Source organism: Phytophthora infestans, genomic scaffold (genome assembly GCF_000142945.1).
Source record: "Phytophthora infestans T30-4 supercont1.2 genomic scaffold, whole genome shotgun sequence".
Lineage (NCBI taxonomy): Eukaryota > Oomycota > Peronosporomycetes > Peronosporales > Peronosporaceae > Phytophthora > Phytophthora infestans.
Window position 1 is genome coordinate 881,659 of NW_003303757.1, and position 27,243 is coordinate 908,901.

The following is a 27,243-nucleotide window of genomic DNA, read 5'->3' on the forward strand; positions in this document are numbered from 1 at the left end:
CTCCAGAATGACGCTCCTTGCCCTGACGTCGTTCAGACTGTTCAAGCCGTTCAAAGTACTGGACAGCTTTAGGCATGGTGGTGAGGTGGATACCGCTGAATTCGTATGCTGTCTTCCACTCATTTGGCATAGCCCGCTTGAACGTCCGGATCATCGACTGCTCGTCGACAACCAGAGCGTTTGTGGGTAAATTCTTCAGCATTCGAGTGATCTGTCGCATTCCCTGATGACACTCAGCCACAGACTCATGGCGTCTCTTCGCAAAGAGAAACAACTCCTCCTCCAGTCGCTCGTGATACATGCTCGGCACGAACATGTGACCCCACTTCTGGTACGCGTCATCAAACGTGTCCTGGTCCGCCATGTCTTCGGATCCAGACGTGTCAACCCACGCATCTAATGCCTCGTCATCTAGCACCAAACACAGGTGCTGTGCCTTCTCTTCCGACGACCACTTCTTCATCTTACTAACATGCTCGAACTGTTGAATCCACTGGAGCCATTCCTGCGCCGAACCGCCACTGAAACGCGGAATACTGATCTTAATGAACTCACGCTCATGACCCCCAGTCTTCTTCCTGGTCGTAACCTGAAACGTTACGGATCTCGACACACCAGTGCCTTCGTTACCTTCTTCACTCATTGTTGCGTTCTTGCCTTCCTTGCCTCCACAAGGTTTGCGATATCGCAAAGTGACAACCCTTGGCTCGCAGCGGGGTTCTCAGCCTGAAAGTCTTGGCTTGCAGAGGACTTAGCTTTGACAAACGAAGAAGCACAATGTATTTTCCTACTTATCTGCTGCGTGGCTGTCCACTACAGCACTTCAATATGGGAAAGGAAAAATAGAATTCTGAGTCTCACGTAGTGTGCGTCAACTGGCATTCCATAGCGATCACCGTTACTGTAGGTGACGGTCTTGTTAGTCCGTTGCTGCGCTGCAAGGGAAATCTGGGCTCACTCGCAATGTGAGTCTTACGTTTAACCACTCGAAATACTTGATGAGAAACATGGAAGAGACAGTGGAGAAAGGTGCAGTGTTCACTGCCGATAAGGAAATCCACGGAGGCTTGAAGAGGTGCGCAGAGGAGATCAAACAATCAAGTCGAGGCCACAACTTGGCACGTGTCAATCCTCTGATGGCAGGCTTTATGATGCTGACGTATCACTTCCACTATTCCCACATGGCCAGTGAGATTTTGATGGTGACGTCGAGGTTCCGAGCCTTTGGTCACCTGTACAATGCGCTTGTGGAGCAGAGATTTCTTCAGCACATTCCGTTTTTCGACGAAGTGCTGCGAATCTACGACGAGATGATCTTCACGCCCTCACGCGCTGCAGCGGTGCATGGCTCTTACAATCGCGCTTACTTACTGAGCTCTCACTTGACTGTAACTTCAGTCAACGCCATGTATCGTGGTGAGACGCCACCGGCTGGGAAAGAAGGCGTTAAAGTGCGGAAGGCGCTTCACTTCCAGGATTTATCCCAGATCTACCGACTTCTCACTGAGAACGACAGGTCAGTGCTTGGTGGTGCGTCATCGAAGGCCATGCTGAACAAAGCAGCGGATATCTGCTCGATGGAGCTGTTCCAGACACGTGTGCTCTCTCGTGACATGTTGTAGCTCAATGATGACCTCACGGATGTGTTCTCTGAGATGTGTGACGAGCTAGGGCAGCGACAGTATCACGACGACTATGTAGCTGCTCGTCCGCAGCGAGGGGATTCTCGTCACTATCGAGTCAATCGCGCGTTAGAGGCTGCAGTGATGACGCCTTTGATGCCGCTATTGGACTGCTTGCAGTCGGATGGGTCGCTGGAAATGCGTGCCATACCCACTCAACATGTCCAGATTGGTAACTTGAGTAGTGACGGTATCAGGATACTGTGCATGAAGGCTGCTGCGGTGATCAGCCAAGTTCGCGACGCCACCTCTGGTATGTGAGAAGAAATACTTCACCTTCCCTTCCAAACCTGATTTCGTCAACCAAGAGTATGGAGCGCCGTTGAGAGAGTTGGAGGGTCAAGCACGGCATAATGTCTTTCATGGTCTGATGGCAATGCTCGAGAATAGCGCTGGTCCTCTGTCTGAAGATAATCTGGAGATTCTTAAATCTGAACTGCGCCAGAATCCAGATCTCCTGGCCATGGCAACCAACTCTGACTTGTGGTCATTGTTCCACCACGCAGCAGCTGGACCTGCACACGACGCGGACTTAGTGGAATGGATGATCCAGCTTGGAGCGCTAACCATACAGCTTCTGCACTGTCGATACGAACTGCAACGAAGAGAGCTTCCATTTAATAGCGAGGGGTTGCCCAACACGATGGCAGTCCACAATGCAGCCATTGCGGGACACGAAGACATTGTTCGGATTATTCTTGAGGCTGATAATATGGTCGACCTGAATACTCCCACGTACCACACGAAGGAGACGCTCGCCCATTTGGCTGTCAAGCACGGACATCGCAGTTTGTACGAGATGCTTCTTGAGGTTGGAGCGGATCTCCGCATCAAGGACGGTGAAGGAAGACGGATTTGTGACGTCACAAACGATCGAGAGTGGAGGCGTGAAATTGCAGCGTCCATCGCTGAGATCGAGAGATGCGAAGCTGATAACGAGAGCAAGAAGAATCGCGATGGACTCTTCCGTCACCAGAGCGACCTCCGAGCTGAACGTCTGCGTCAGTCAGTAAATAGTCAGCGCGATGAAGAACGTCGACGTGAAGTGGAAAATGCCACCACAAACGCGGCCAATACTATGTCGAAGAAAAAGAAACAGAAGAAAAAGAAGAAGAAGAAATGCAATGCGACGGCGAACGTTTTCACTCCAATTGCCACAGTGACGGCAGACGATTTAGCAGAAGCAACAAACTTGCTGAAGGATTTATTGGTTCCAAGCAGCTCAGATATTGACCCAAACGATGATACGAAGCCGGCAGCATTGCGGGAGATCAGTGATGAGGATACAGCGGCGATGTTTGGTCGCCTGAGAGACCCGAACATTTCTGCGGCCGACAAAACCGACGACGTGCAACGTGCTTGTCAACTAATCAAGAAGCTAGAGAGCTTGGTGACAGCTTCCAGTCACCCAAGCCGACTCAACTCCACGGATCGACGCGACCGAGTCGCTATCGCTTCCGAGGCGTTGCAAGTCATCCACTTGATGCAGAAACTCCGTCGAGTCAACGACCCCGCCATCGCTGTCCCCGCTCTCTCGTCGGTGCGCCAACTCTGTGCTACGACGCTCAAGTTTACGAGTTTTGTCATTGGAACCGCGCAGCTCAGCGTGTCCGTGAACCGGAAGCCACAAGCCAAGGAGATTCTGGATCTATTGGAGAAGCGCTTGGTGAAGATGCCCTTTGACAAGAGAGAAGCTCCAATGTATCGGGAGCTGGTGCACGTACTCTGTAGCTCGGGATGCGATTGGTTTGGACCAGACTTCTAGCCCCGACACATTTCTCGCTTTGGAGTGATATTTGGTGAACATAGTGGGCGATTACGAGCTGCTGATGGCACTCGACAGAATGGTTGGGTTTTCGATGTACTCTGCGTTTACGACCACTAGTGACATGAGCGTTGGCCCCTCTGCCACTTCAAAATGGTAGTGGCATCTGCCCCAGAGCTCAACGGCGTGGATTGTTATGACAATTGACGCGTCAGATACTTAATATTGATGCGCGCTCTTAGGCCGTTGCTCGAGCTGGCCCGAAGTGAAGGAATGCTGTTTAGTAGCCAACAAATGAGCATTGGAATCCCGTCGATGATAGTTAAAGATTTTACCTTTTCGGAAGATGGGGTTACACGGAGCGACCCTGTTGCGGCATAAAGCGACAATGGGTACGCGTGGATGTATCATGCTGAATGCTGGACAAGGCGTTTGAGCTTCTTCTGAGCACAGAATCCGAATTTTTGGTTCGTTTTGTTTCTTGCCAAAAAGTTCGTTAGCAATAATATTTGTTTTAATCGTGTCGCTAGCAAAAAACAATAATATTATCCGATTAAATTTTTACTTCCTCTGGTCGGAAATGATCACGCGAAACTGACAAAATGACCAATCGCTTCAGCTCTATTTATCCAATACGGCATCTGATTGGACCAAACGGAAGCCCTGCACCTCAGCCACCGGTTGTGCGCAGAACGGACTTCTATAGCCTCTGCAATTTCAGTTTTAGCTCTCAAGGTTTCAAGCCTCGCCTGGAGTGCGACCCGCCACGCCTGCGCTACGCTGTTTCTTCCTCTATAAACATGCCGAAGTCCAACCTTATCGACAACGAGCGCAAAAGCCGTCATTGACGAGCTTCTAAAGATCAGCAACAACAGAGAACTACCCCGTGAAGCGTTTGATGTTCTTATGAGCCGACTTCCGGACACCGTGAACTTAATTGGAGCTGTACAGCTCTGCAATGACGGCTGGTGTCGTAGGGGTGAGTGACTTAACCGGCTTAAGAAGAACAGCGGCAGAAAGCGGAAGAATCGAGACGAAGTACGTGACAAACTGAAGAGCATTCCTATCGGGGATAGAGCAGTTGAAAGACGTGTCAGTTAGTATGATAGGTTTGTCAAATTTCTATCGAGGATTGAACAGTTGAACGACCTATCATACTAACTTCGCGTGATCATTTCCGACCAGAGGAAGTATTAACAAAACCCGAAATCTCGCGGCCTCCTCCAGCGCGTGCTTTTAAGGAATGATGTTTTTTTTGAAAACGTCACCTCCGGAAATGTCTACCGCTATCGTTGATGTCATCTTCTCTTCACGCCGCAGCAGCATCCCGAACGATCCCAGCAGCTGAGAAAACGAACTGTCCGACATGGATATTACGCGTCAAAGGTTGGGAACCGCGGTCAGCAAATCGGATCCCCGAGGCAACTGCCACCCCGAGTACGAGCTCACGAACTCTCGCCACGTCTTCTTCACTCGTACCTCCGTAGACAACGTGCTTGGCGCGCTTGCCGAAACACGCCACTCCATCCAGTTCAGGTCGCGCATCGATTGCTTGTTCAAAATCATCAAACTGTCGAGCACTTGCAGTGGTGGTAAACTCGAAGTAGAACGGCCGACCATCCATCCCATCCAGCGTCATTTGGAGCTCGTAGTTGTCCACCGCATAAATCAAATACCACTCCAACGTGTGGAACATGTCTGGACTGGAAGTGCGTCCCATTCCCATAGCTTCACGCGCTGCAGAGTACGTTTGAACCAGCTCTCGAAACCCTCCAGGCTCGCGCTTGCCATAAGGCATCTTCACCAATCGTCTTTCCAGTACGTCCAAGAGTTCACGAGCTTGTGCTTTCTTGTTGACGGAGACGCACAAATGCGCAGCGCCCACCACGAACTTGGTAAAAGCAAACGTCGTGTCACATTGTTTCCGCACAGTTTCCAAAGCAGGGGCCGAGATAGCGGCATGGTCAATTCGATGCAGTTTCTGCATCATGTGGATGATCTGCTGAGCTTCAGAAGCGACTACGGTACGCAATTGACGATCCACTGAGTGAAGTCGACTGGGGTGGGAGAACATCTCAACAGCCTGCTCTAACGTTTCGATTGCAGTGCAGGCTTTCTGGGCGTCGTCGACTTTGCCGTCGGTGGAGATGTTGGGGTCGCGCAATCGAGCAAACATAGCAGCTGTGTTTTCAATCGAGTCTTCCAGCAAGGTAATTGGCGTAGAATCGTCGCTTGTGTCGACCTCAGAACCGGTAGACACCAGTAAATCTTTAAGCAAATTCGATACTTCCTCAGAAGTGGCTTCCGTTGCAGCTGGAGAGGCTACAGATACGTTTGGTGCAATTTCCTTCGCCTTGCCCTTCTTACCTTTCTTGCCTTTCTTCTTGCTCTTCTTCTTAGATCCATCAGTGGCATTCGTGCTGGCAATGGCGAACACACGTCTGCGTTCCTCGTCTCGCTGGACCGATACCGATTGGCGCATGCGTTCGGCACGTAGAGATCCCTCGTGACGGAACTGTGCGTCGCGATTCTTCGCTCCCTCCGTTCTTGCGTGACTCCGTTCAAGTGTAGCAGTCGACCTCTCAATGTCGTTTGCCCACGCTCTATCAGTTGTCATATCGCACACACGTTTGCCAGTGCGATCTTTGATGCGAAGATCGGCCCCAAGCCCAGCAAGCATGCGATACAAGTCGCGATGTCCATGCTTCACAGCCAAATGCGCAAGTGTTTCTTTCGTATCGAACGTGGGGGTATTCAAGTCGATCATATTGTCCGCCTCAAGAATGATCCGGACGATATCTTGAAGCCCCGAGATGGCTGCGCTGTGAACAGCCATAGCTCTGCACAGATCGTCGCGAGAGCATCTCACGCTGCTTTGGCGAGGCTCGATACGACAGTGCAGTGTTGGCTGGAGTGTGAGCGCTCCCATCTGAATCATCCATTCGACAAGATCAGCGTCATGTGCGGGACCAGCTGCAGCGAAATGGAGGAGCGTAGATACGTCATCACGCGGGGCATTAGCCAGATTGTGTGGGTTGTACTCGCTGGGGTTAGCAAACGTCATAGAACGGAGTGAGAGCATGTTCAGAAGTTCCGGATCCTCCCGAATTTCTGTCTTCAGCTTGTTCAGATCACGTTCCAAAAGTGGACCCTCGGTGTCCTCGAGTAAATCCATCAGCTCGCAAAATACATCCTCGCGATTCCGACGATCAGTACGCGTTTTAAATGACTTAGTGCCGTACTCTTGGTCGACAAAATCAGGTCTTGCAGGGAACGTGAAGTACTTGTGCATACAGACCAGGGATGGAGTCGCGAACTTGGCTTTGATTACAGCCGCAGTCTTCCTGCACATAGCCTTGACGCCTTCTCCATCCAGCCTCCCTGTCTGAACTACACTATTTCCAATAGGAAGCGCAGTTAAGTCCAAAGAACCATCACTTTGAAGACAATCCAGCAGCGGCATCAAATGCATCATCACGGCGTCTTCTAATGCGCGATTGACACGATACTGCCGCGATTCCCCAGGTGTCGGGTTTGCTATATAGTCATCGTGATACTGTCGCCGACCCAGTCTGTCACACATTTCCGAAAACGCATCTGTGAGATCGTCGTTTAGCTTCAGGATGTCTCGGGATAGAATCCGAGTCTGGAAAAGCTCCTTCGAGCAAATATCTGCTGCCTTACTCAGCATAGCCTTCGACGAAGTACCTCCCAGAACCGTCTTATCCTTTTCAATTAGCAGTCGATAGATCTTGGACAAATCGACCATATGGAGAGCCTTCCGTACTTTTATGCCTTCACCAGAGGCAGGAGGCGGAGAACCACGGTACAGTTTAGTGACCGCGGCCGCAGTCATGTGCGAGCTAAACAGGTAAGTGCGGTTGTACGACCCGTGCACCGCAGCAGCGCGTGACGGAGTAAAGATCATCTGATCATAAATCTGTAGCACCTCGTCGAAAAATGGAATGTGCTGGAGATACCCTTGCTGCACTAGAGCATTGTATAGATGACCAAACGCACGGAATCTCGACGTCACCATTATGACTTCGCCTCCCAAATTCAGGTACTGGAACTGGTGACCCAACATCATGAGACCTGCCAGCAACGGATTCGCACGAGCCAAGGTGCGACTAGGCACCGAGCATTTGATCGCATCCGAACTGCACTTCAGTAATCCGTGAATCTCTTGGTCGTTAGTTTGAACCGCGCCCTTCGCATAGGTCGCATCCAGATTCTTCTGTAGCTTTGTCGAGTGAGTGAACGTAAGACTCACGTTGCGACTGAGTCCTGCGTTTCCTTGTAGTGCAGCGACCGATTTCAGCCAGCAAATACACGTAAACACCATTGGAACCGTGACCTTGCGTGACGTGAAAAACTCGTCCATTTGCGCCATGAATGAGCCGGTAAAGCCGGACGAATCATATCCCGTCCCAGTCGCAGCTTTCTTCTCGATAACGGCATTGTAGAGATGTGGTAGCTGCTGCATCAAGAAGACCACTATGTTACTAGGATCCGGTAGAACGTACTGAGGCGTGCGTTCTTCCCCGTAAGTCGCTCCAAAGTAGCCATCTCGAAGGATCATTCGCTCTCGTGATGATTTCGGGATTGCAGTGGTGAAACTGGACAACGTGCTCGTCACACTCATGAAGTCCACGATCAGCATCCCCGGCACGAAGTGATACGTCCCGTTCCTCTGAAAACTGTCCCAGAACTTAGCAACTGCTTCCGCCATCCGCATCCTCATGTTAAGCGGAATTTTGCTTGAAACAATGTTGAACACATCTTCTGCTGTCTGGAGCGCAGGGTACTTTAGTTGCAGTCTCGCTGTCAAGGCACTAGCAGCTTCCATCGCCAGCTTGACCACAACTGTGGCCTCTACCATCGTGCGTTGCTGTTTCTTCACTTGGTCGTACACGGTAAACACTCCTTCCACAAGTTCCTCCAGCTCTAGGAAGAAGTAGACTACCTCCAGTCTCAGACCTTCAGCAAAAGCCTCATCAAACAGCCGCTTTCTGTCGGTCTTCGCGCTCTTTGACGCCGTCATCTCCGTCACTAAAGTCTCTTCATCAGGGAAATAGTCCTCGTCCACTTGTAATACCTCGTAGTAGTTCTCAAACCTCGTGCTCTCCGTCTCTGCTGCAGCTTCTTGGTTCTCGACGTCCTTCAGCGTCGCATGCCAGTCCTTCAACAGACCGAGGAAGTGCTGGTGGCCTCGCTGAGCAGTATCATCCTCTGAGAAGAACGTAGATACGTGTTGGCGTAATGTGATGGAGCATTGACAGGCTGCGAGAGCCTTGGGCAGCTCTTGCAGCAACTTCGGCGTGAGTGTAGAGGGAGCTGCTGCGATCTCCTTCACCACATCACTGAGCGCCGCTAGCTCCACACGCTGGCCTGCATGGCGTCCCCGACCACGCGCTCGCAGTAGCCAGTCCAGGAAAAAAGCGGTAGTGCGCTTGTAACGCGCATACTTGCTGGCAGGGAACGCAACCATTTTCCTTGTTGAAGCTTGGATGCGGAATGTGTCATGAAATGTCTGGCCTAGACAGTTGGTCGGTGGTACAATAAACTGTGAGATTAGCTTACATTCCTTATACCGACTAGTGTCAGTATGATGTGGCACCAATGTTGAAGAACATTTTCATGAGGAAGTATCCGCAGCAGTCGGTGCGTCTTCTTCGCGGTGACGATGCTGCAAGTAACCAGCCCATTAGTGAGAGACGATCGGTGTCTAGTCTAGAGATGTCGACGCTGAGAATACCGGGCTCGATTTCATCGTCACCGTCGACAAGCTCCTCCACTTCGTCGATGGTGGCTAAAAGGAAGACGAACGAACTGTTTCGGCGACTTCAGCCACATTCATTGGTGCAGTCGATGGAGAAGATGCTGGCGACACTACGAATTACGTCGGATCTTTTTGTGAACGGAGTGGAGCTGCTACCCAAAGCACCTCCAGCTCCTACAGTCGCTGTCGCAGCGGCGATGGGCAGCATACGCCATACTTCGACGACGGCGGCATGGCGCTTCAAGCCGGAAGCAGGGAGATTTCGATACGGACTGAGCTTGCAGTACACAAACTCGGATCCAGAACTGACACTTTCATCCTTGGACGACCTAAGCGTGATAGTGTTTTCCACTGCGATGCACACGCCTCGTCGGCTCCCGATTGCTAGTGATGGGCCTTTGACCACTAATGCCTGGACACTTGTAGCGGAGACGGATCGCCGAGTTGGGTTAGCACTTTATCAACTCCCACTTGGTGATTGGCGTGCGAGCTCCCTCATTGCGCTCGTATGGACCCAACAATGTGAAGTGGCCAAGTTCTTCTTGCAGCTGAATATTGTGGAGCTGCTGTACTCAGCCCCACCACGTGCTCTGCAAGTCCGTAGAGAGGATGATTTGGACCGTACGCACGGGTTGCACTCTTATACAGCGGCAATAAGTTTGCGCTCACTGGATGAGCTCTATTGGGAGCGTGAAGTGTACCAAGTCGAGTTTCCCATGCCGGAGAATGGAGCACGGAGCGTGAGCGTCCAGTTGCTAGACAACATTCATGGGGGCACTGTCGCCACGCGAGACCGAGTTCTCACCTCCGAGACCGAGCCAGTATTTAGACTGGAGACGGAAGCCGTGAAATACGCGATGAATAACTACTTAGTGATGGATTTCACGCTCTGGGACGCTGACTGCGTACCTGTGTGGGCATTCAGTCGTGTTTTAGAGCTGAAATCAGCATCACAACAGCAACTGGACGAAGACGATAGTAGTATTGACTTATCTGTTAGCTCTCTGGGTGGGACGACAAGGCAAATGCAGATGCAATTTCAAGATGAAGCCCGTGGCAATTGCCTCGTCGTTAACTTGACAGAGCTTTCGACTTCTTCATCAACGCAACAGTCCGCGAAAAAGGCAAAAGTCTGGGTAGACCAAGTCGCTTTGACACTTAGCATCAAGTTCATCAACGCCACATACGGCACGAAATACTAGCACGAGGCACCAGGCTAATGATTCAAACGGTACTTTAAGTATTAGTCAAATTAGCCTCCGTACGCCTAGTGTGTCTACATTGCCATGCTTTGGGGTTCAGCGTCCGATTCTTGTGCACCGTCGGAAAGGCGTCCTTTGGGGCATTGTAGCTCCAGTGCTTGGCGAAACACTAGGATGGCGTCGTCGTGGTCACCGCGTAGATGCAACAGCTTCCCTAGAAGAGATAGTGCGCCTATTGACGTTGGCTCGAGCTCGAGTGCACGACGTACTGCCTCCTCAGCGGCCTCGCTATCTTCACCCACACCGTCCAAAGCTTTCGCCAATTGGAGCCAAGCAGTGGCATTAGTGGCGTCCAGCTCCACGCTACGTTGCAATTCCAGAACGGCGCTAGCAAAGTCTCCTTTACTGAGCAAAGTTTCGCCCAACTCTTGGTGTGTGGCAGCCACATCGAGTGGCAGCTCCATGTCTTCCAGAAGTTCTGCGGTGCTACTCATCCTTCTACCAGCATTCAAGAAGGCCAGCGTCGCGGCGATTTCAGCTTCTTCGTCCTCATCCTCGCATTCTGGGGGACTCGAGTACCCGCTGTCCCTGTACTTAGCAGCTAGAGCATCCAGATCCCGCTTCTCACGCTGTGCTCGTTCAGTGTCCTCCTCGCTGCGACGCATAGTCTCCCCAAGCTCCCGCTTGACTTCCATGAGTTGCTGCATTCGCTGCTCCAACTCGTGTTCATCACTTGAACACGCTGAATCCACCTCCGACATTCTCTGTACGTGCAACGATCTGTCTAGAGCCGACGAGTGTGGCCTTGATCGTCGTTGTCGACTTCTCCGTCTAGTAGGCTCGGAATCCATAGAGTGTCCTTGTTGCTCACGTAACAGACGCTGACGCTCCAGTACCGTCAGTTGTGCCGGTGCAACCGATAGAAACATGGAGCCCATACTGGGCTGCAGTGACTCGACAGCTTCTGACGCTGCAATGCTCCAATTCCAAGGAGCCGAGACAGGAGTGAAGCCATTAGCACTGGCCTCACTATTGTTGTCGGTGCAACATTCCCAGTCACTCCGTCCATGACGCTGGGTTGGCTCACTAAAGATCGACTTGCTACGTCGTCTATGGCGAGTTTGGAGATTCATCGACGTGTTTGAATAGATACTGTTCGAGTCGTCGTTGTCAATGTATGGATACGCGCCCCCAGTACGCGTCACGCGCTCCAATGCACGCACATTGAGTTGTTTCTGCAGATCGTCAAAGCAGCACTCACAAACTCTTTGAGGCTGGAAAAGTCCAAGATGTTTTAAAGGCACTCGATGTCTGGAGTGGCGTCCACAGACTGACGCCCCACAGCTTCTGCAATGGTGCCTCTGTCTGAAATATCCAAACTTTGCAGCACAAAGTCTGCATCTCGAGGCCAGTGCCCATCTTGGAGGCGGTGCATGTGGCGCCATCATCGCAGCGATCGTCTCCTCCTGTGTCACAGATCTAGAGGTACTATATCTGTCGGATATCGTTGCTTCTGTACGCTCCTCGCCCTGTTGTTGCTTGTGATGATCCTGTTCCGGTTTACTCTCGGGCCATCGGGATGCCAACATCGTCGGGGAGGGAGCTCCCGTCCTCGCATGAGCTTCCAGTACTTTCAGTAGAGAGAGCACAGCGCTAGACGCCACGGGTCTTTGCTTGGCCAACATGAGCGGCGTCTTACCATCCGGCGTTCGCACCCCAATGGCCTTAGGGTACACGTGTAACAGCGCCTGGATGGCCTCCAAAGCGAGGCTCTTTCTGACTGCCAGGTGCAGTGGTAATAAACCCGCTAGGTTTCGTGTGGCAGCGGCTGCAGGATGCGCACGCGCGACAGTGAGAAGTACGCGCGGGGGTGCCTTAGGGTCGCTGCAGACCCAATGCAGCGCCGTCATGCCAAAGGCATCGGCAGCTCTCGCCAGTCGCGGACGCAGCGCTAAAGCCACCAAGAGCCGCGGAAAGTCGCCGCTTTCCGCGAGCTTCACAGCGGCCAACGGCGCGGCCAGTTGGTCCTCTGGCGTGAGCGCAGCCTCCACCGTGGAGGCTGCGCCTGCCGACCACCGCGTGGAGTCCACGCGGTGGTCGGCAGGCACCTGCTGTTGGCGCTCGAGCCGCACAGGCTCCATTGCAACGGTCGTTAAGCTCGGGAAGTGCGCAAATCCCGCAATGGGACACGACGAGTCCCGGAATAAAAAATCAGCAAGCCGTATTTAGCGAGGCCTCCTTGAAGTTGTTTCAAGATCGCACAAGTTTTTTTTTCGAGTATTAGATAAAAAAAATAAACAAACGTTTCCAATTTGGGAACGCTAAGTTCATGTCATGCCATGTAGTGTACGGAGGAACAAATGGACCGCCCAATGATTTGTCATTGATACATGCAGCGCTCATAAAACATGACAATGTCAAAACCTTAATGACATGTTTTGTACTTAAAATAATCGAGCTAACAACATAAACTCGTTCTTGAAAGTGGTACATGTATGTATTAATAAAAAAGATAGAAACCGCTTTCAAGATGAATTTATCACAGCGAAGCTTCTAAGCGGATTCGCGGGATGGTGAATCCAATATTGTGGAATCCGCACTCAAAAAGCGCATTGGAAACTACGCTAGCTGGTTGAAGCCGACGAAGGAACTTTTGAGCAGCGCCAAATGCAATTATAATAACCCGGGTCCTTGTCATACGATCTATCTTTTTTATATTTGAAATAATAAGATTTTTATTGAACCGGGCAGGGTCAAGGGCCTGATACTTTCTTAAGCGTTTCCAAGAAACCCCTTCAGAAATTTCGTTTTTGTAAACGCCTTAGAAATCATTGAAGGATCTCCCCAAGCCATGCGCCTTGTGGCTTACGTCTTCTCCTTCCTGACATTGGCTGGCACCTTGATGGGGCCAGCTAGTGGCTTAGCTGACACTGACGTTGAGATACAAGACGTGGGCTACATTAATCTTCCAAACCGAGTTGATAGCCACTATTTTTACTGGTACTTTGAGTCACGCAACAAACCAAGCACGGATCCGTTGCTAGTATGGCTTCCTGGTGGGCCTGGAATGGGCGGCACGTACGGACTCCTGGTCGAGAACGGCCCTTTCACGATTAACCCCGATCTTTCCACGAAGCTGAACCCATTCTCATGGACTACACAAGCCAACATGCTGTGGGTCGACATTCCTGTTAATTCTGGGTTCTCCTACTCGCCTGTCGCTGAAGACGATGAGCTTACGGATGAACGTGTAGCTGAGAGCGTGTTCTGGTTTCTCCAAGGCTTTTTGAAGAAACACCACGAGCTCCAAGGACGAGAACTTTTCCTCGTGGGTGAAAGCTATGCAGGCCATTTCGTGCCTACCGTGGCTCACTACATTTGGAAGAAACAGGGAGAGCACCTTTTCTCCCCTGCTTCCGCCGACTCCGTCCCGATAAACCTTCGGGGTATCGCTATTGGCAACGCGCTCACTGATCCCGTGGAAATCTTCAGTCATTTTGTCGATATGGCCGACAATCCGTATAATATTACGCTAGTGAACGACACTCAATTGGCAGCGATGCAAGCGGCATCTCCCCAATGCCGAAGCTTATTGACCGAGTGCCAAACGAATACGTCGCGGTGCGCAGAAGCAGGCTCTTTCTGCATCAGTACCCAGTGGATTCCAGTATTTGGAGAGCACCGGAATCCATACGATATCCGTCAAAAGTGTGACACTGCAATGTCCAGCATGAGCGCTTGTATGCCCGAGGTACCAACAACAAAGGGATATCTAGATTTGCCGAAGGTGCGTCAGTTCCTTGGAGTCCACCCCAGCCGTCCCGAGTGGATTCAACTCAACGGTACCATCAACGCCGGCTTTTTTGGACCACCTACTTACTCGGGACAATTATCCGTGGGTGATAAGGTCGCTGAGCTGCTGAATGCAGGATTACGCGTGCTGATGTACGTTGGCGACGCTGACCTGCTCTGCAATTTCCACGCTATTGAAGCGACTGCAAAGAAGCTCAACTGGTTTGGTACTACCGGATTCAACGCAGCAAAAATGCGTCCGTACACGTCCGCCTCGGGGATCAAGGATGCTGGCATGGTGCAATCGTTCTCCCACCTGACGTATGTGAAAATACACAACGCTGGTCACATGGCCCCGGGGGATCAACCCGAGGTCGCTCTTGACATGATCTCCAAGTTTATTCGCAACAAGACGTTGTGAGCAGGTTTGAATTTTTTCGCTTGCACGAAGGGAAGACTCGACACTTTTTAGTGTTTTGGTTTGTCCTAGGCAAAACATTCGTAGTGTTGCATGAAAAATGAAAGAAACCAAGTCGATCTGGCGACAATGGTTTTGCTGAAGTCGATAATATAAGATTTTTCGCTGAGAGTAAGTATAGTAATGAGTGCGGCCGAAGAAGGCGATAATGCTTGCCTTTGCTCCTTTGGGCTTAGCACGGGAGCTGACGGTGTTTAATCGGTGCTACATCAGACAAGGCAGAAGAGGTCGAGCCGTTAGTGAATTCTGTACTGATGATTGATCAACAATATCATAACTCTTGATTGCAAGCTCATGGAAAATATATATTTCTCTCTTCAGCATGGTGGCCTAAGCGATCGATGAAGCAGAACACTTACTCACTGATGTGGTTGACGTTTTGATCAATGCTGAAGGCGTAAAAGGTGTACCGCTCACGCGTGGGTTTCCAACCGATGACTGCAAGTAGGCTAATTTCGCGTCGCAGTATCCCATCGGCTGAGAGCTTGAAGTCTGCTACACGGATAGCGGGTACGCCGCTTTCGGAAAGCTGGATACCTGTAATCTCAGCTAGTACGACCACCATATATCGCGCCTTGGTCACTTCTTCTTTAGTCCCTCCATACACGACGTGCTTAACAGCGTCACCGAAACATGATAGGCCTGCCAGTGGCTCAATAACATGTTCAAAATCACTCGTATCTTGGAAAGCGGTGGTAGTTAGATTCAAGTAGAACGGCTGCCCATCCAGCATGTCGAGGTTTCAATATCCGTTAATGAATTGGTCAAATACCATTCCAAAGCGTGGAAGATGTCAGGACTTGACGCACGTCCCATGCCCAACTCTTGATGTGTTGTGGAGTACGTTTTTGTACTAGCTCCCGATAATACGAGAGCCTCGCCTTGTGAAAACGCATATCCAGCAATCGCTTCTCCAACAAATCATGATTTCTCGTGCTTGTGGCATTTTGCCAACACAGGCCCCGATCCGAGCCGTGAAAACCATAAACTTGGTAAGTTCTGGACCCGTGGCACATAGCTCTCTTACCTTAGCGACTACAGGAACTGTGACCTCGGGGTTATTAATCCGATGGAATCTCAGCATCAGGTGCAAAATGAGGGAGGATTCCGAGAAAAAAGCATCGCGCATTCGAGCGCTCGTTCTATTAAGGCTAGAACATTCGTCAACTTTGCTAGATACAGGAAGACGCGGATCTCGCAAGGTCGAAAACGCAGCCGTCGCTTTTTGTCTCAGTGAGTCCTCTAAGAAACGTGTACCGACTCAGTTGTCGTTTGCTTGGTCAGGAAAGTTCGTCGACACTAGCAGCCCCTGGAGCATATTTGTGACGTCTGATAACTCGTCAATCTCTGCTGCCCCCACCTTGATGGTTGCGCCTCCTGTGGCTTGGCCCGTTTTGCTTTTCTTGCTTTTCTTCTTGTTTTTTCTTTTTTTTCTTTTTCGCCGACTGCCCTGAAGCGGTATGTGCTTTTTCTGGTCCAACCTGGCGGTCACTTTCACTGCGAGCAGGTTCCGCACTTTTTGGTTCGTCAAAGACTCGAGAGGGGAACATAAAGTATCTTTGCTCGCAGACTTCGAGAGAGAATGTGGACTCAATCACTTCTCCAGCCTTCCTGCACATTCCTTTCGCTGGGTTATCACTGATGAGCTCAATCCCTCCATAAGGTCCACCAGGTAATGCTTGGACATCTAGTTCGCCATTCGGTCGTAGACAATCACAAATCCGGATGACGCGTAACGTCACTTCGTCAACGTCATTCGGATAACGCACATTCCCTGGAGCCAACACACCATACATTTCAGAGAAAGCATCCGTAAGATTATCGTGGAGCTTCAGCATATCACGCGATAGTACCCGCGTGTCAAATAGTTCTTCGGAGCAAATGTCCGCAGCCTTATCCAGTAGACCTTTAGACGACACACCTCCCAAAAATGACACGTCATTTTTGGGAAAAATGACGCGTCATTTTTGGTCAAGCCGGAATATCTTCGACACTTCTTTCAGACGTTGTATGGCCGTGGCTTGACACTATCAGCCGTGCTTCTTACGCTTTCGCCTCGAGCAACAGCATCTATCGCCGTTGCTTTTAAAGCTGAGCTAAGCAAGTAGGTGCGATAGTAGGCGCCACGGACTGCTGCAGCTCGGCTTGGAGTGAAAATCATTTCTCCGTAAAGATCCAATATATCCTAAAAAATTGAATGCGACGACACCAATTTTCGCTCACAAGCGCGTTGTATAGATGCCCAAAGCTATGCAGCTTCGATACAGCCACGACTTCACTTGCTAGGTCCAGATACTCAAAATGATGATTCAACATTGTAAGTCCGGCTACCAACGGGGCCGCGTAAAATTCTAGGAATTTTTGAAGCTGTTTATCAGCGGCTTTTACTGCACCTGTCGCTTCAGTATAATTAATTTTAGCGTAGAGGCCTGCCGTATTCTTCAATGTCAGACTCGTATTTCGAATTAGACCTCCATCTCCTTGCAGTGCTCCCACTGACTTTATCCAACATACACACGAAAAACGTGACATTTCAATGTAATGAACTTTTTCATGACCGTCAGGAATGATCCAGCTACTCTCCATAATGGGGTTTCTGACGTGCCGTACAAGTGTTTGTTATATTATTTGTCATACGTGAGCGTATTGTACAGCTCTGCCAGGTTTTGCAGGAAAAAACATCGTGTTGGAGGAATCAGGGAGTATGTAGTCTGGTTTGTCCGATTCTCGTCATAGGCATCTCCAAAGGTAAACCTCAATCTCAAATCCGTCGTATCTTGACTTTTTGTCCAAATGGTGTTCTCTGGATTTTAATCCAGAGTTCTGATGGACTGATGGATTTTAATCCAGAGTTGTTATGGCAATCTGACTGGAGGTCTGAATTTTGAAACGGAAACTTAATATTATATCACAATATACTGCAATCATTACAAGACGAAATGCGATGTCGCGTGTGCCTCAATACACATTAAAGGAGTGTTGGTCCATACTAGCGCAACATTCACTGGGTTCCCAGGCACTCATCTGTCACTATTCTAGTTTCGTTTTCTTCCCTTCCCCCAAGCTCCCACGAAACTAGCAAGAAAGAAGTGGAAGGGATGCTTCGGCGTATTCAACAGCTTCAAGTCCAAGAGGACCACGCTCGCAAGTGCACGACAGTTGACGAGCTGCGCATTATTGCGACTCGGACGAAACCACGGGATCCAGGAGGAAACTGATGAAGTCGCTGATCCACGGATGATTTTCCACCTGGTACAGTGCAAAACATTGGTTAGTTTAGCCATTTCAAGACACAAAATACAGCACACGTACCCGGAAGTCATCACTCTCAGCACAACCAACGAGCACAGTGGCGATAGCTTCAGTACGAAGACGCAGGAACTTGCCCCATTGAGATCCGTCTAGCATTGCAGGAAGCAGAGGCTCCATTAGTTCATTCGCTATTGGGTGGATATCCTCACGACAGGCTGCTGCAATTCGCGTAAGACCAGACACGACACGGTTCGCTGTCGACCTGGAATATCGATCCAGTTGATTGATAGCCTGACAGAGCGTCACGACAGCAAGTTGACGGCATGTTGCGTACTCTGCACTAGCTTCGGGAACTGTGGAGGCTCGTAAAACTTTACGCTACGCAGTACCGTGGAATTAATCCGTTGGGGCCGTCCATCCCTCATTCTATTCGGTATTCCCAGTATAAAAGTACACTAAATCCAGAGCTTCCCGTGCACCGCACGGCATTGTTATGGCAATCTGACTGGAGGTCTGAATTTCTTAAAATGATAGCACACGGAAACTTAATATTATATCACAATATACTGCAATCATTACAAGACGAAATGCGATGTCGCGTGTGCCTCAATACACATTAAAGGAGTGTTGGTCCATACTAGCGCAACATTCACTGGGTTCCCAGGCACTCATCTGTCACTATTCTAGTTTCGTTTTCTTCCCTTACCCCAAGCTCCCACGAAACTAGCAAGAAAGAAGTGGAAGGGATGCTTCGGCGTATTCAACAGCTTCAAGTCCAAGAGGACCACGCTCGCAAGTGCACGACAGTTGACGAGCTGCGCATTATTGCGACTCGGACGAAACCACGGGATCCAGGAGGAAACTGATGAAGTCGCTGATCCACGGATGATTTTCCACCTGGTACAGTGCAAAACATTGGTTAGTTTAGCCATTTCAAGACACAAAATACAGCACACGTACCCGGAAGTCATCACTCTCAGCACAACCAACGAGCACAGTGGCGATAGCTTCAGTACGAAGACGCAGGAACTTGCCCCATTGAGATCCGTCTAGCATTGCAGGAAGCAGAGGCTCCATTAGTTCATTCGCTATTGGGTGGATATCCTCACGACAGGCTGCTGCAATTCGCGTAAGACCAGACACGATACGGTTCGCTGTCGACTTGGAATATCGATCCAGTTGATTGATAGCCTGACAGAGCGTCACGACAGCAAGTTGACGGCATGTTGCGTACTCTGCACTAGCTTCGGGAACTGTGGAGGCTCGTAAAACTTTACGCTACGCAGTACCGTGGAATTAATCCGTTGGGGCCGTCCATCCCTCATTCTATTCGGTATTCCCAGTATAAAAGTACACTAAATCCAGAGCTTCCCGTGCACCGCACGGCATTGTGGTGTACATGCGTTTGTCTGCTGGAAGAGAAAATTTTCTCTTTCACATTTAAAGTAGCTTACAGCCAATCAAGCGGCACGAAAGATATCTCTCATTTAATGTAGCTTACAGCGCTGTGGTCAATTAAGCGGCACGAAAGATGGATCCAGATTGTTACAATAACGGCAGTATGAGAGACATTGACATCACCACACACAAATCAGCGTCGAACCATGGCGTCGTTCCCTGCAAGTAAATACGCTCGCTACAAACGCGCTACTGCTTTCTTCCTCGACTGGCTGCTGCGTGCACGAGGCAACGGACGTCACGCTGATGAACATGTGAAGCTAGCGACACTAAATGAGGTGGTGCAGGAGATCGCTGCGCAGCCCGCCACGCTAACTCCCAACCTTCTAAAGGACTTCCCCAAAGCGCTCACTGCTTGTCAATGTGCCATCACATTGAGAGAGCGCGTCGCCGCCTTCTTCGCAGACTCCGAACACGGCCATGAACACTTTTTAGAGCAGTTAAGGAGCTGGTATAACACTCTAAAGGAGGTGGAAGTGGAGCCAGGAAACGTCGAAACTGCTGTTGAGGTTGAAAGCAGCAAATTTGAGAATTATTACGAAGCTTTGGAAGTGGATGAAGACTATTTCCCGGATGAGGACACCTACGTCCCAGAACCATCAGCTCCGACGAAGCTTAGAGTTGACCGACAAAAAGTGCTGGAGGAAGCCTTTGCAGAGGATATGCGATTGGAGGTGGTGTATTTCTTTGTGGAACTGGAAGAGTTAGGAGAAAAAGTGTTTGAGATGTACAAGTCAGTGAAGAAGCAGCAACGCACGATGCTCGAGGCCACCGTGGTGACCAAATTAGCCATTGACACTGCCAACTCTTTGACGGCGACGCTACAGTTGCGATACCCGTCACTTCAAACTGCAGGGGATTTCCGTCGACTTGTGTCTGATCCAGAAAAGAAGCGATTGGGGGCGCTTATGACACAAGCGATGGATGCTGCATGGGATGCAATGATCGAAGAAAAGGTGTACAAACCTGCCACTGGCCAGGGAATGTTTCTGGCAGACTTCTTCATTATCGCGACTACGCTTAAGTCCTTCTCTGATATGATCCCTCCCAGTTCACGGTATAGAATAGACCTACCGCCTGGCTTCTATGGAGAAAACTACGACGAGGAACGGACACCGGAGTATCTACTCGCGGGTTCCAATGGCATGGTGACTTTTCTCTTGCAGAACCTGTCAGAGTTGTACAATACACTCATCTTTTCAAAGGTAACTACCGCTAGCTCGTACGACACAACTGCAGTCCCCGACTGGGGCCTCGCTGGATCATTCCTGACGGCTATGGATAAGTATTTTACGTCGCACGAAATTGAAATGTCGACGGTGTTTGTGTGTCTTTGTTGGATAAAGTCGGCTGGAGCGCTGCAAGGAGACGGAGGTCTAAGTCGCAACACGAGTTTGACCTTGAAGCATACCGCCGATCTCTTGACTCGAATCAATGTTTGTGTTGCAAAAGGCGCCGTAAAAGCTGCTGACAAGGAGCTTCAAAAGGCTCTCGAAACTTACGCGCAACAGCTCAAACGTTCAGCTCTAAATGACCATTTGGCTGCCATAAATCCGTTGGTAGCGGGACTTACAATGCTGGATCATCATTTAGAATACTTGGACTTAGCGAGTGAGGCTGTGGCGACATCGAAGCTACGTAGTTTCTGTCATGTGTACAGTGCGCTTGCCAACGAGGGTTTGTGCTGTCGCATTCAGTTTTTCGAGGATATACTGGACCTTTACGGAGAAATGATATTTACTCCAAGCCGAGCTGCAGCAGTGCGTGGCGCTTACTATCGCACCTTTTTACTTAGCTCCGATTTGAAAGCAACGGCGTTGGATGCTGCCATTCGAGGTAACACCCCAGCAAGTGTGGATAGTATCAAAGTTCGGCCAATCCAATATCTGAACGAAATGTCGAAGATATTCCGGCTCATGACGAAGAACGATACGTCATTTCTGGAAGGTGTATCATCAAAGGGTTTACTTGATAAGGCTGCAGATATCTGCTCCCACGAGTTATTTGACACCCGCGTCCTGTCACGTGACATGCTGAAGCTCAACGATGATCTCTCGGACGCTTTCTCGGAAATGTACAGTGCTTTGGATGAACGGCGTGTGTGCTTTCTGGATGGGATGGCAGTTCGCGTGACTCAGACGTGTGACTGTCTACGGCCGAATGATGCGTTCGATATACGTGCACTACCGGGTTGTCCTTATCCAGGATCTGAGCTCATCAGCGACGAGCTAGCTATTGCAATGTGCAAGAAAATCGCAGCTGTGATTGAAACCAAATTTGATGGCTGATCCGAAATCTGCGAGCAAAGATACTTCATGTTCTCCTCTCGAGCCTTTGACGGTTTTCTGAACGTGGAGCCTGCTTGCAGTAGTGAAGCTCACCGAGTTGAATCTGAGAATTTAAAGATAAATTCAGGGCAGTCGACGAAGAAAAAGAAGAAGAAAAACAACAAGAAGAGGAAAAACCGCAACAAAGGTAACAATGCGGGAGACGAAGCAACCGAAACGGCGACGACAGAGAAGGATGACGTAGCAGAAGTCACAAAGATGCTCCAACAACCTGCTTGTCAATGTGCCATCACATTGAGAGAACGCGTCGCCGCCTTCTTCGCAGACTCCGAACACGGCCATGAACACTTTTTAGAGCAGTTAAGGAGCTGGTATAACACTCTAAAGGAGGTGGAAGTGGAGCCAGGAAACGTCGAAACTGCTGTTGAGGTTGAAAGCAGCAAATTTGAGAATTATTACGAAGCTTTGGAAGTGGATGAAGACTATTTCCCGGATGAGGACACCTACGTCCCAGAACCATCAGCTCCGACGAAGCTTAGAGTTGACCGACAAAAAGTGCTGGAGGAAGCCTTTGCAGAGGATATGCGATTGGAGGTGGTGTATTTCTTTGTGGAACTGGAAGAGTTAGGAGAAAAAGTGTTTGAGATGTACAAGTCAGTGAAGAAGCAGCAACGCACGATGCTCGAGGCCACCGTGGTGACCAAATTAGCCATTGACACTGCCAACTCTTTGACGGCGACGCTACAGTTGCGATACCCGTCACTTCAAACTGCAGGGGATTTCCGTCGACTTGTGTTTGATCCAGAAAAGAAGCGATTGGGGGCGCTTATGACACAAGCGATGGATGCTGCATGGGATGCAATGATCGAAGAAAAGGTGTACAAACCTGCCACTGGCCAGGGAATGTTTCTGGCAGACTTCTTCATTATCGCGACTACGCTTAAGTCCTTCTCTGATATGATCCCTCCCAGTTCACGGTATAGAATAGACCTACCGCCTGGCTTCTATGGAGAAAACTACGACGAGGAACGGACACCGGAGTATCTACTCGCGGGTTCCAATGGCATGGTGACTTTTCTCTTGCAGAACCTGTCAGAGTTGTACAATACACTCATCTTTTCAAAGGTAACTACCGCTAGCTCGTACGACACAACTGCAGTCCCCGACTGGGGCCTCGCTGGATCATTCCTGACGGCTATGGATAAGTATTTTACGTCGCACGAAATTGAAATGTCGACGGTGTTTGTGTGTCTTTGTTGGATAAAGTCGGCTGGAGCGCTGCAAGGAGACGGAGGTCTAAGTCGCAACACGAGTTTGACCTTGAAGCATACCGCCGATCTCTTGACTCGAATCAATGTTTGTGTTGCAAAAGGCGCCGTAAAAGCTGCTGACAAGGAGCTTCAAAAGGCTCTCGAAACTTACGCGCAACAGCTCAAACGTTCAGCTCTAAATGACCATTTGGCTGCCATAAATCCGTTGGTAGCGGGACTTACAATGCTGGATCATCATTTAGAATACTTGGACTTAGCGAGTGAGGCTGTGGCGACATCGAAGCTACGTAGTTTCTGTCATGTGTACAGTGCGCTTGCCAACGAGGGTTTGTGCTGTCGCATTCAGTTTTTCGAGGATATACTGGACCTTTACGGAGAAATGATATTTACTCCAAGCCGAGCTGCAGCAGTGCGTGGCGCTTACTATCGCACCTTTTTACTTAGCTCCGATTTGAAAGCAACGGCGTTGGATGCTGCCATTCGAGGTAACACCCCAGCAAGTGTGGATAGTATCAAAGTTCGGCCAATCCAATATCTGAACGAAATGTCGAAGATATTCCGGCTCATGACGAAGAACGATACGTCATTTCTGGAAGGTGTATCATCAAAGGGTTTACTTGATAAGGCTGCAGATATCTGCTCCCACGAGTTATTTGACACCCGCGTCCTGTCACGTGACATGCTGAAGCTCAACGATGATCTCTCGGACGCTTTCTCGGAAATGTACAGTGCTTTGGATGAACGGCGTGTGTGCTTTCTGGATGGGATGGCAGTTCGCGTGACTCAGACGTGTGACTGTCTACGGCCGAATGATGCGTTCGATATACGTGCACTACCGGGTTGTCCTTATCCAGGATCTGAGCTCATCAGCGACGAGCTAGCTATTGCAATGTGCATGAAAATCGCAGCTGTGATTGAAACCAAATTTGATGGCTGATCCGAAATCTGCGAGCAAAGATACTTCATGTTCTCCTCTCGAGCCTTTGACGGTTCTCTGAACGTGGAGCCTGCTTGCAGTAGTGAAGCTCACCGAGTTGAATCTGAGAATTTAAAGATAAATTCAGGGCAGTCGACGAAGAAAAAGAAGAAGAAAAACAAGAAGAGGAAAAACCGCAACAAAGGTAACAATGCGGGAGACGAAGCAACCGAAACGGCGACGACAGAGAAGGATGACGTAGCAGAAGTCACAAAGATGCTCCAACAACTGCTAGTGTCAGCAGACGCTCAAGTCGAAGCAAACAACTACCGTGTAAGTATCTTGGAGAACTCACTGAGACAAAAAACATCGGCTGCATTTTCTCGCTTGCGAGATCCAGATATTCCTATCTTCAGCAAAGTCGACGACGTGCAGCTCGTTTGCAAAGTGATCGGGAAACTGCAGGGGCTAGTCGACGAGTATTCTGACGCTAGAAACCTTCGAATGCGCCACGCTATTTTCTCGGAATCGTTACACGTGATACATCTGATGCAGAGGTTCGAGAGAACTAATCACATCGCTATCACAGCTCCTGCACTCGCTAAAGTGCGCGAGACGTGCGCCACAACTTTAGTTCTCACAAAGTTTATGGTTTCCACCGCACTAATGGGAGTCTCTGTTGGCAAACCCTCGCAAGTTCGAGAAATTCTTGATTTGTTAGAGAAACGATTGCTGGCCATGCGTTTCCACAAGGCAAAGGCCCTGAATTATCGGGCGCTTGTGCAAGTATACTCCTTGACACGCCATAACTTGGGTATGGGGCATGCGTCAAGCTCTGATACCCACCGCATTTTCGAATGGTACTTAACAGACGCATTAACCGATTACGAAGCGCTGAAGAAGCTCGATGTGTTGGATGGACAACCGTTCTACTTGGAGCTGACTATCCCAGCCTGTCAGGATACGAGTGACTTTGAGCGCAGTATTGAACCGCTGATAGGTGTAGCATGCTTCGGTGACGGTGTTAAGCGCGTCGTGTATGGTGGGACCAAAGAAGCGGTGGCTAGTACGCGCGTGCTGGTGGTCAAACTAGCTGAAGTTGCTGGCGTCAAGCTTTCCGAAAGCGATTCTAGATATTGCGTGCCTACAATCCGTATAGGCAAATTCACGTTCTCGACTGATGGGATCATTCAAGACACAGCGGCTTAGATACTCGTAAGAAAAAGAAATACAAAAGCGGCGATGCTCGCAACGAATTACCTAAAGGTAAGATCGAGCAGACAACCACAACAATAACCATCGTCGAACTCATTCGTTTCGTTAATGAAAAAAAGAAAAAACAAACAGTATGTTTTAGTAACACGGAGCCACTTCCACTTTAATGTGATCCTCCTTTCGTAACATGAAGACATAATCACTAAGGCAAAATGGTCGCCCAAATGGCAGCCACCGAATCGATCTCATCGCCACGCTTTCCGAAAAACCCGCCAACCTGATATCCTTCTTCGGGAGCAGACTCCTTGCCAATATCGTTCGTGGGGGTTCCACCTGAAACTGAATTGCCCTTGTTGGTGGTGAACTTGATGAACGAGATACGCTTCCGGCCATCCTTCTCTCCTGTGTGGGCCTCAATACTAGTAATGTGCTCGTCTGGGCCCAACATGAGCGTGTGTGGGTCACCTCCTTTCCCGCTGGCAAAGAAAGTAACAGGCTCCCCCGCCAGATTCTGGTGAATGATGCCAATATCGTTGACACGCTTGCCGGTATGAATGGTAACACCTCTCACGACTTCACCCGGTTCAACAGCGTCCCGGTACTCGTACGCGTCATTGCCAGTGCCGCCAAACTCAAGACCAGAAAGAAGACCGTGCAATGGCCTCTTTCCCGCTGGAGCGTCAGTAGCGTTGTTGGTGATCTGGTCCTTGAAGTCCGTCGCGTATTCCTTTAGCTTTCCAAAGTCAAGTTGAGCGCTCGTGCTGCCAGCCACTAACGCCGCCGTCGCCAGGATCTGGAAGATGAACCGCACCATTGTGGGTTTGTCAGTAGCAGCAAAAACGATAATGCCTGAGCCTCACTGGCTTGCTGCGAAGTAACAATGCCTCATGCACCGCGTGTAATAATACGTCCAATCCTGTGATCCTCCATATGATGAGAGGCGGGGAAATCGTAGTTTCGACTACGATTTTACGAAGTTATCAAGGCGATAGGCGATAGTTTGTACCGGTACCAACATTATTCATTTCTGCAAATATGCTCACCGCGTCTCGCTTTAGCTAGCATATGTATTCTTTAGTTGCAGGGCCTACATGTACTTCAGTGCACGGAGTCTAGCGATACAGTTGTAAGCTTACCTTCTTACTATTTAAGTATTGCAGTGCAAGTACTACGCGTAGGACGAACGCAAGCAAAAGGCGAAGTTCTCGGGCACCTCCAGACGCTTCAGACGCGTAACCACTCGCCAGTAGTTAGCAGCGTACAGACAAAGCAACAGACATGAGCACATCGGGATGACCCAGCGGCGTTGGCCGAGGCTCCTTCTCGGCCGGCCGCAGCTCCGAAGTTGAGCGCATTATCGCCGCCGCCGACGTGGACACGACGTTTGCCGGCAAGAAAGCGCGGTACCGTGGCCGCCGCTCAGCGCTATTTCATGATCCTAGAGTCTTGTGATTACGCAGAAAACGAGCGATGCAATGACTTAAATAATAGAGGTTATTGGGTCCCGAAGGGTCAACAGACTCAAACCCTTGTACGCATTTATTTGGTTGTAAGAGCTAATGATTTTGATTTTTGGAATTCGTCGTTATTGGGATCGCAGATCATGTACCTACACTAGGCTTGCACTTCATATACCCCTTTGTATATGATAACAAGGATCGGGGGTACATTAGACAAATCACCGGATTGCATAAAATTCCCTTTATCAGACGATCCCTACGCTTATTGAGGGGGACTTCTATATTCAAATCCCATCAGGAGTCAGTGCAGAATCGTGTACTCTTCAATGAAGAGGCGAGGCATCAAAAAACCTAATTGCAGTAGACAGCTCTGTAGAAGCATTCGAGGAGTCATTTTGGCTGAGTATTCATCCAAATTATACTGGGATCCGGATGGTGCTTTGGTTCGAAGTAAACTGCCCTACTTGCAGAGGGATCAATTCGGGGCCAAGCGGTGTGTTATTCACACATTTGTTATGCGTTCCAATCATCAAGTTTGTTTTTATTTTTTTTCATATAAGTACACATTCTAACGAGGTTACAAGCCGCGGAAGTAGAGCTGTCTTTGCGTATAACAACACTCGAATAGTAGCCTCTTTCTGACACAGTCAAGAAGTTTGTATTAAAAATACGCCTAGCCGTA

The 27,243-nt window shown here is 49.7% G+C and overlaps 10 protein-coding genes across 10 annotated transcripts; 6 read left to right on the top strand and 4 right to left on the bottom strand.

The window, feature by feature from the left end:
* Positions 1-1,007: 1,007 nt before the first annotated feature.
* On the top strand, positions 1,008-1,622 carry PITG_01338 (uncharacterized protein; the record flags this gene model as incomplete). The annotated part of the gene is made up of 1 exon (XM_002907962.1): positions 1,008-1,622. The coding sequence occupies one exon, from the start codon at positions 1,008-1,010 to the stop codon at positions 1,620-1,622; it is 615 nt and encodes a 204-aa protein (XP_002908008.1).
* Positions 1,623-1,889: 267 nt separating this feature from the next.
* On the top strand, positions 1,890-3,447 carry PITG_01339 (uncharacterized protein; the record flags this gene model as incomplete). The annotated part of the gene is made up of 2 exons (XM_002907963.1): positions 1,890-1,935; positions 2,345-3,447. 2 exons carry the CDS (start codon positions 1,890-1,892, stop codon positions 3,445-3,447), a joined length of 1,149 nt encoding a protein of 382 aa, XP_002908009.1.
* A 754-nt stretch (positions 3,448-4,201) lies between these two features.
* Positions 4,202-6,283, bottom strand: PITG_01340 (uncharacterized protein; the record flags this gene model as incomplete). Its single annotated transcript, XM_002907964.1, has 5 exons — positions 4,202-4,804; positions 4,889-5,017; positions 5,108-5,428; positions 5,528-5,814; positions 5,941-6,283. 5 exons carry the CDS (start codon positions 6,281-6,283, stop codon positions 4,757-4,759), a joined length of 1,128 nt encoding a protein of 375 aa, XP_002908010.1.
* Positions 6,284-9,252: 2,969 nt separating this feature from the next.
* Positions 9,253-10,431, top strand: PITG_01341 (uncharacterized protein; the record flags this gene model as incomplete). The annotated part of the gene is made up of 2 exons (XM_002907965.1): positions 9,253-9,309; positions 9,379-10,431. The coding sequence occupies 2 exons, from the start codon at positions 9,253-9,255 to the stop codon at positions 10,429-10,431; spliced, it is 1,110 nt and encodes a 369-aa protein (XP_002908011.1).
* A 74-nt stretch (positions 10,432-10,505) lies between these two features.
* Positions 10,506-12,572, bottom strand: PITG_01342 (uncharacterized protein; the record flags this gene model as incomplete). Its single annotated transcript, XM_002907966.1, has 3 exons — positions 10,506-11,919; positions 12,019-12,476; positions 12,522-12,572. The coding sequence occupies 3 exons, from the start codon at positions 12,570-12,572 to the stop codon at positions 10,506-10,508; spliced, it is 1,923 nt and encodes a 640-aa protein (XP_002908012.1).
* A 761-nt stretch (positions 12,573-13,333) lies between these two features.
* On the top strand, positions 13,334-14,644 carry PITG_01343 (serine protease family S10, putative; the record flags this gene model as incomplete). The annotated part of the gene is made up of 1 exon (XM_002907967.1): positions 13,334-14,644. One exon carries the CDS (start codon positions 13,334-13,336, stop codon positions 14,642-14,644), a length of 1,311 nt encoding a protein of 436 aa, XP_002908013.1.
* A 1,318-nt stretch (positions 14,645-15,962) lies between these two features.
* On the bottom strand, positions 15,963-16,388 carry PITG_01344 (uncharacterized protein; the record flags this gene model as incomplete). The annotated part of the gene is made up of 2 exons (XM_002907968.1): positions 15,963-16,198; positions 16,319-16,388. The coding sequence occupies 2 exons, from the start codon at positions 16,386-16,388 to the stop codon at positions 15,963-15,965; spliced, it is 306 nt and encodes a 101-aa protein (XP_002908014.1).
* Positions 16,389-17,875: 1,487 nt separating this feature from the next.
* On the bottom strand, positions 17,876-19,009 carry PITG_01345 (uncharacterized protein; the record flags this gene model as incomplete). Its single annotated transcript, XM_002907969.1, has 3 exons — positions 17,876-17,950; positions 18,014-18,331; positions 18,914-19,009. 3 exons carry the CDS (start codon positions 19,007-19,009, stop codon positions 17,876-17,878), a joined length of 489 nt encoding a protein of 162 aa, XP_002908015.1.
* Positions 19,010-20,721: 1,712 nt separating this feature from the next.
* Positions 20,722-21,699, top strand: PITG_22678 (uncharacterized protein; the record flags this gene model as incomplete). The annotated part of the gene is made up of 1 exon (XM_002907970.1): positions 20,722-21,699. One exon carries the CDS (start codon positions 20,722-20,724, stop codon positions 21,697-21,699), a length of 978 nt encoding a protein of 325 aa, XP_002908016.1.
* Positions 21,700-22,896: 1,197 nt separating this feature from the next.
* On the top strand, positions 22,897-23,353 carry PITG_01346 (uncharacterized protein; the record flags this gene model as incomplete). The annotated part of the gene is made up of 3 exons (XM_002907971.1): positions 22,897-23,059; positions 23,144-23,273; positions 23,326-23,353. 3 exons carry the CDS (start codon positions 22,897-22,899, stop codon positions 23,351-23,353), a joined length of 321 nt encoding a protein of 106 aa, XP_002908017.1.
* Positions 23,354-27,243: the final 3,890 nt, after the last annotated feature.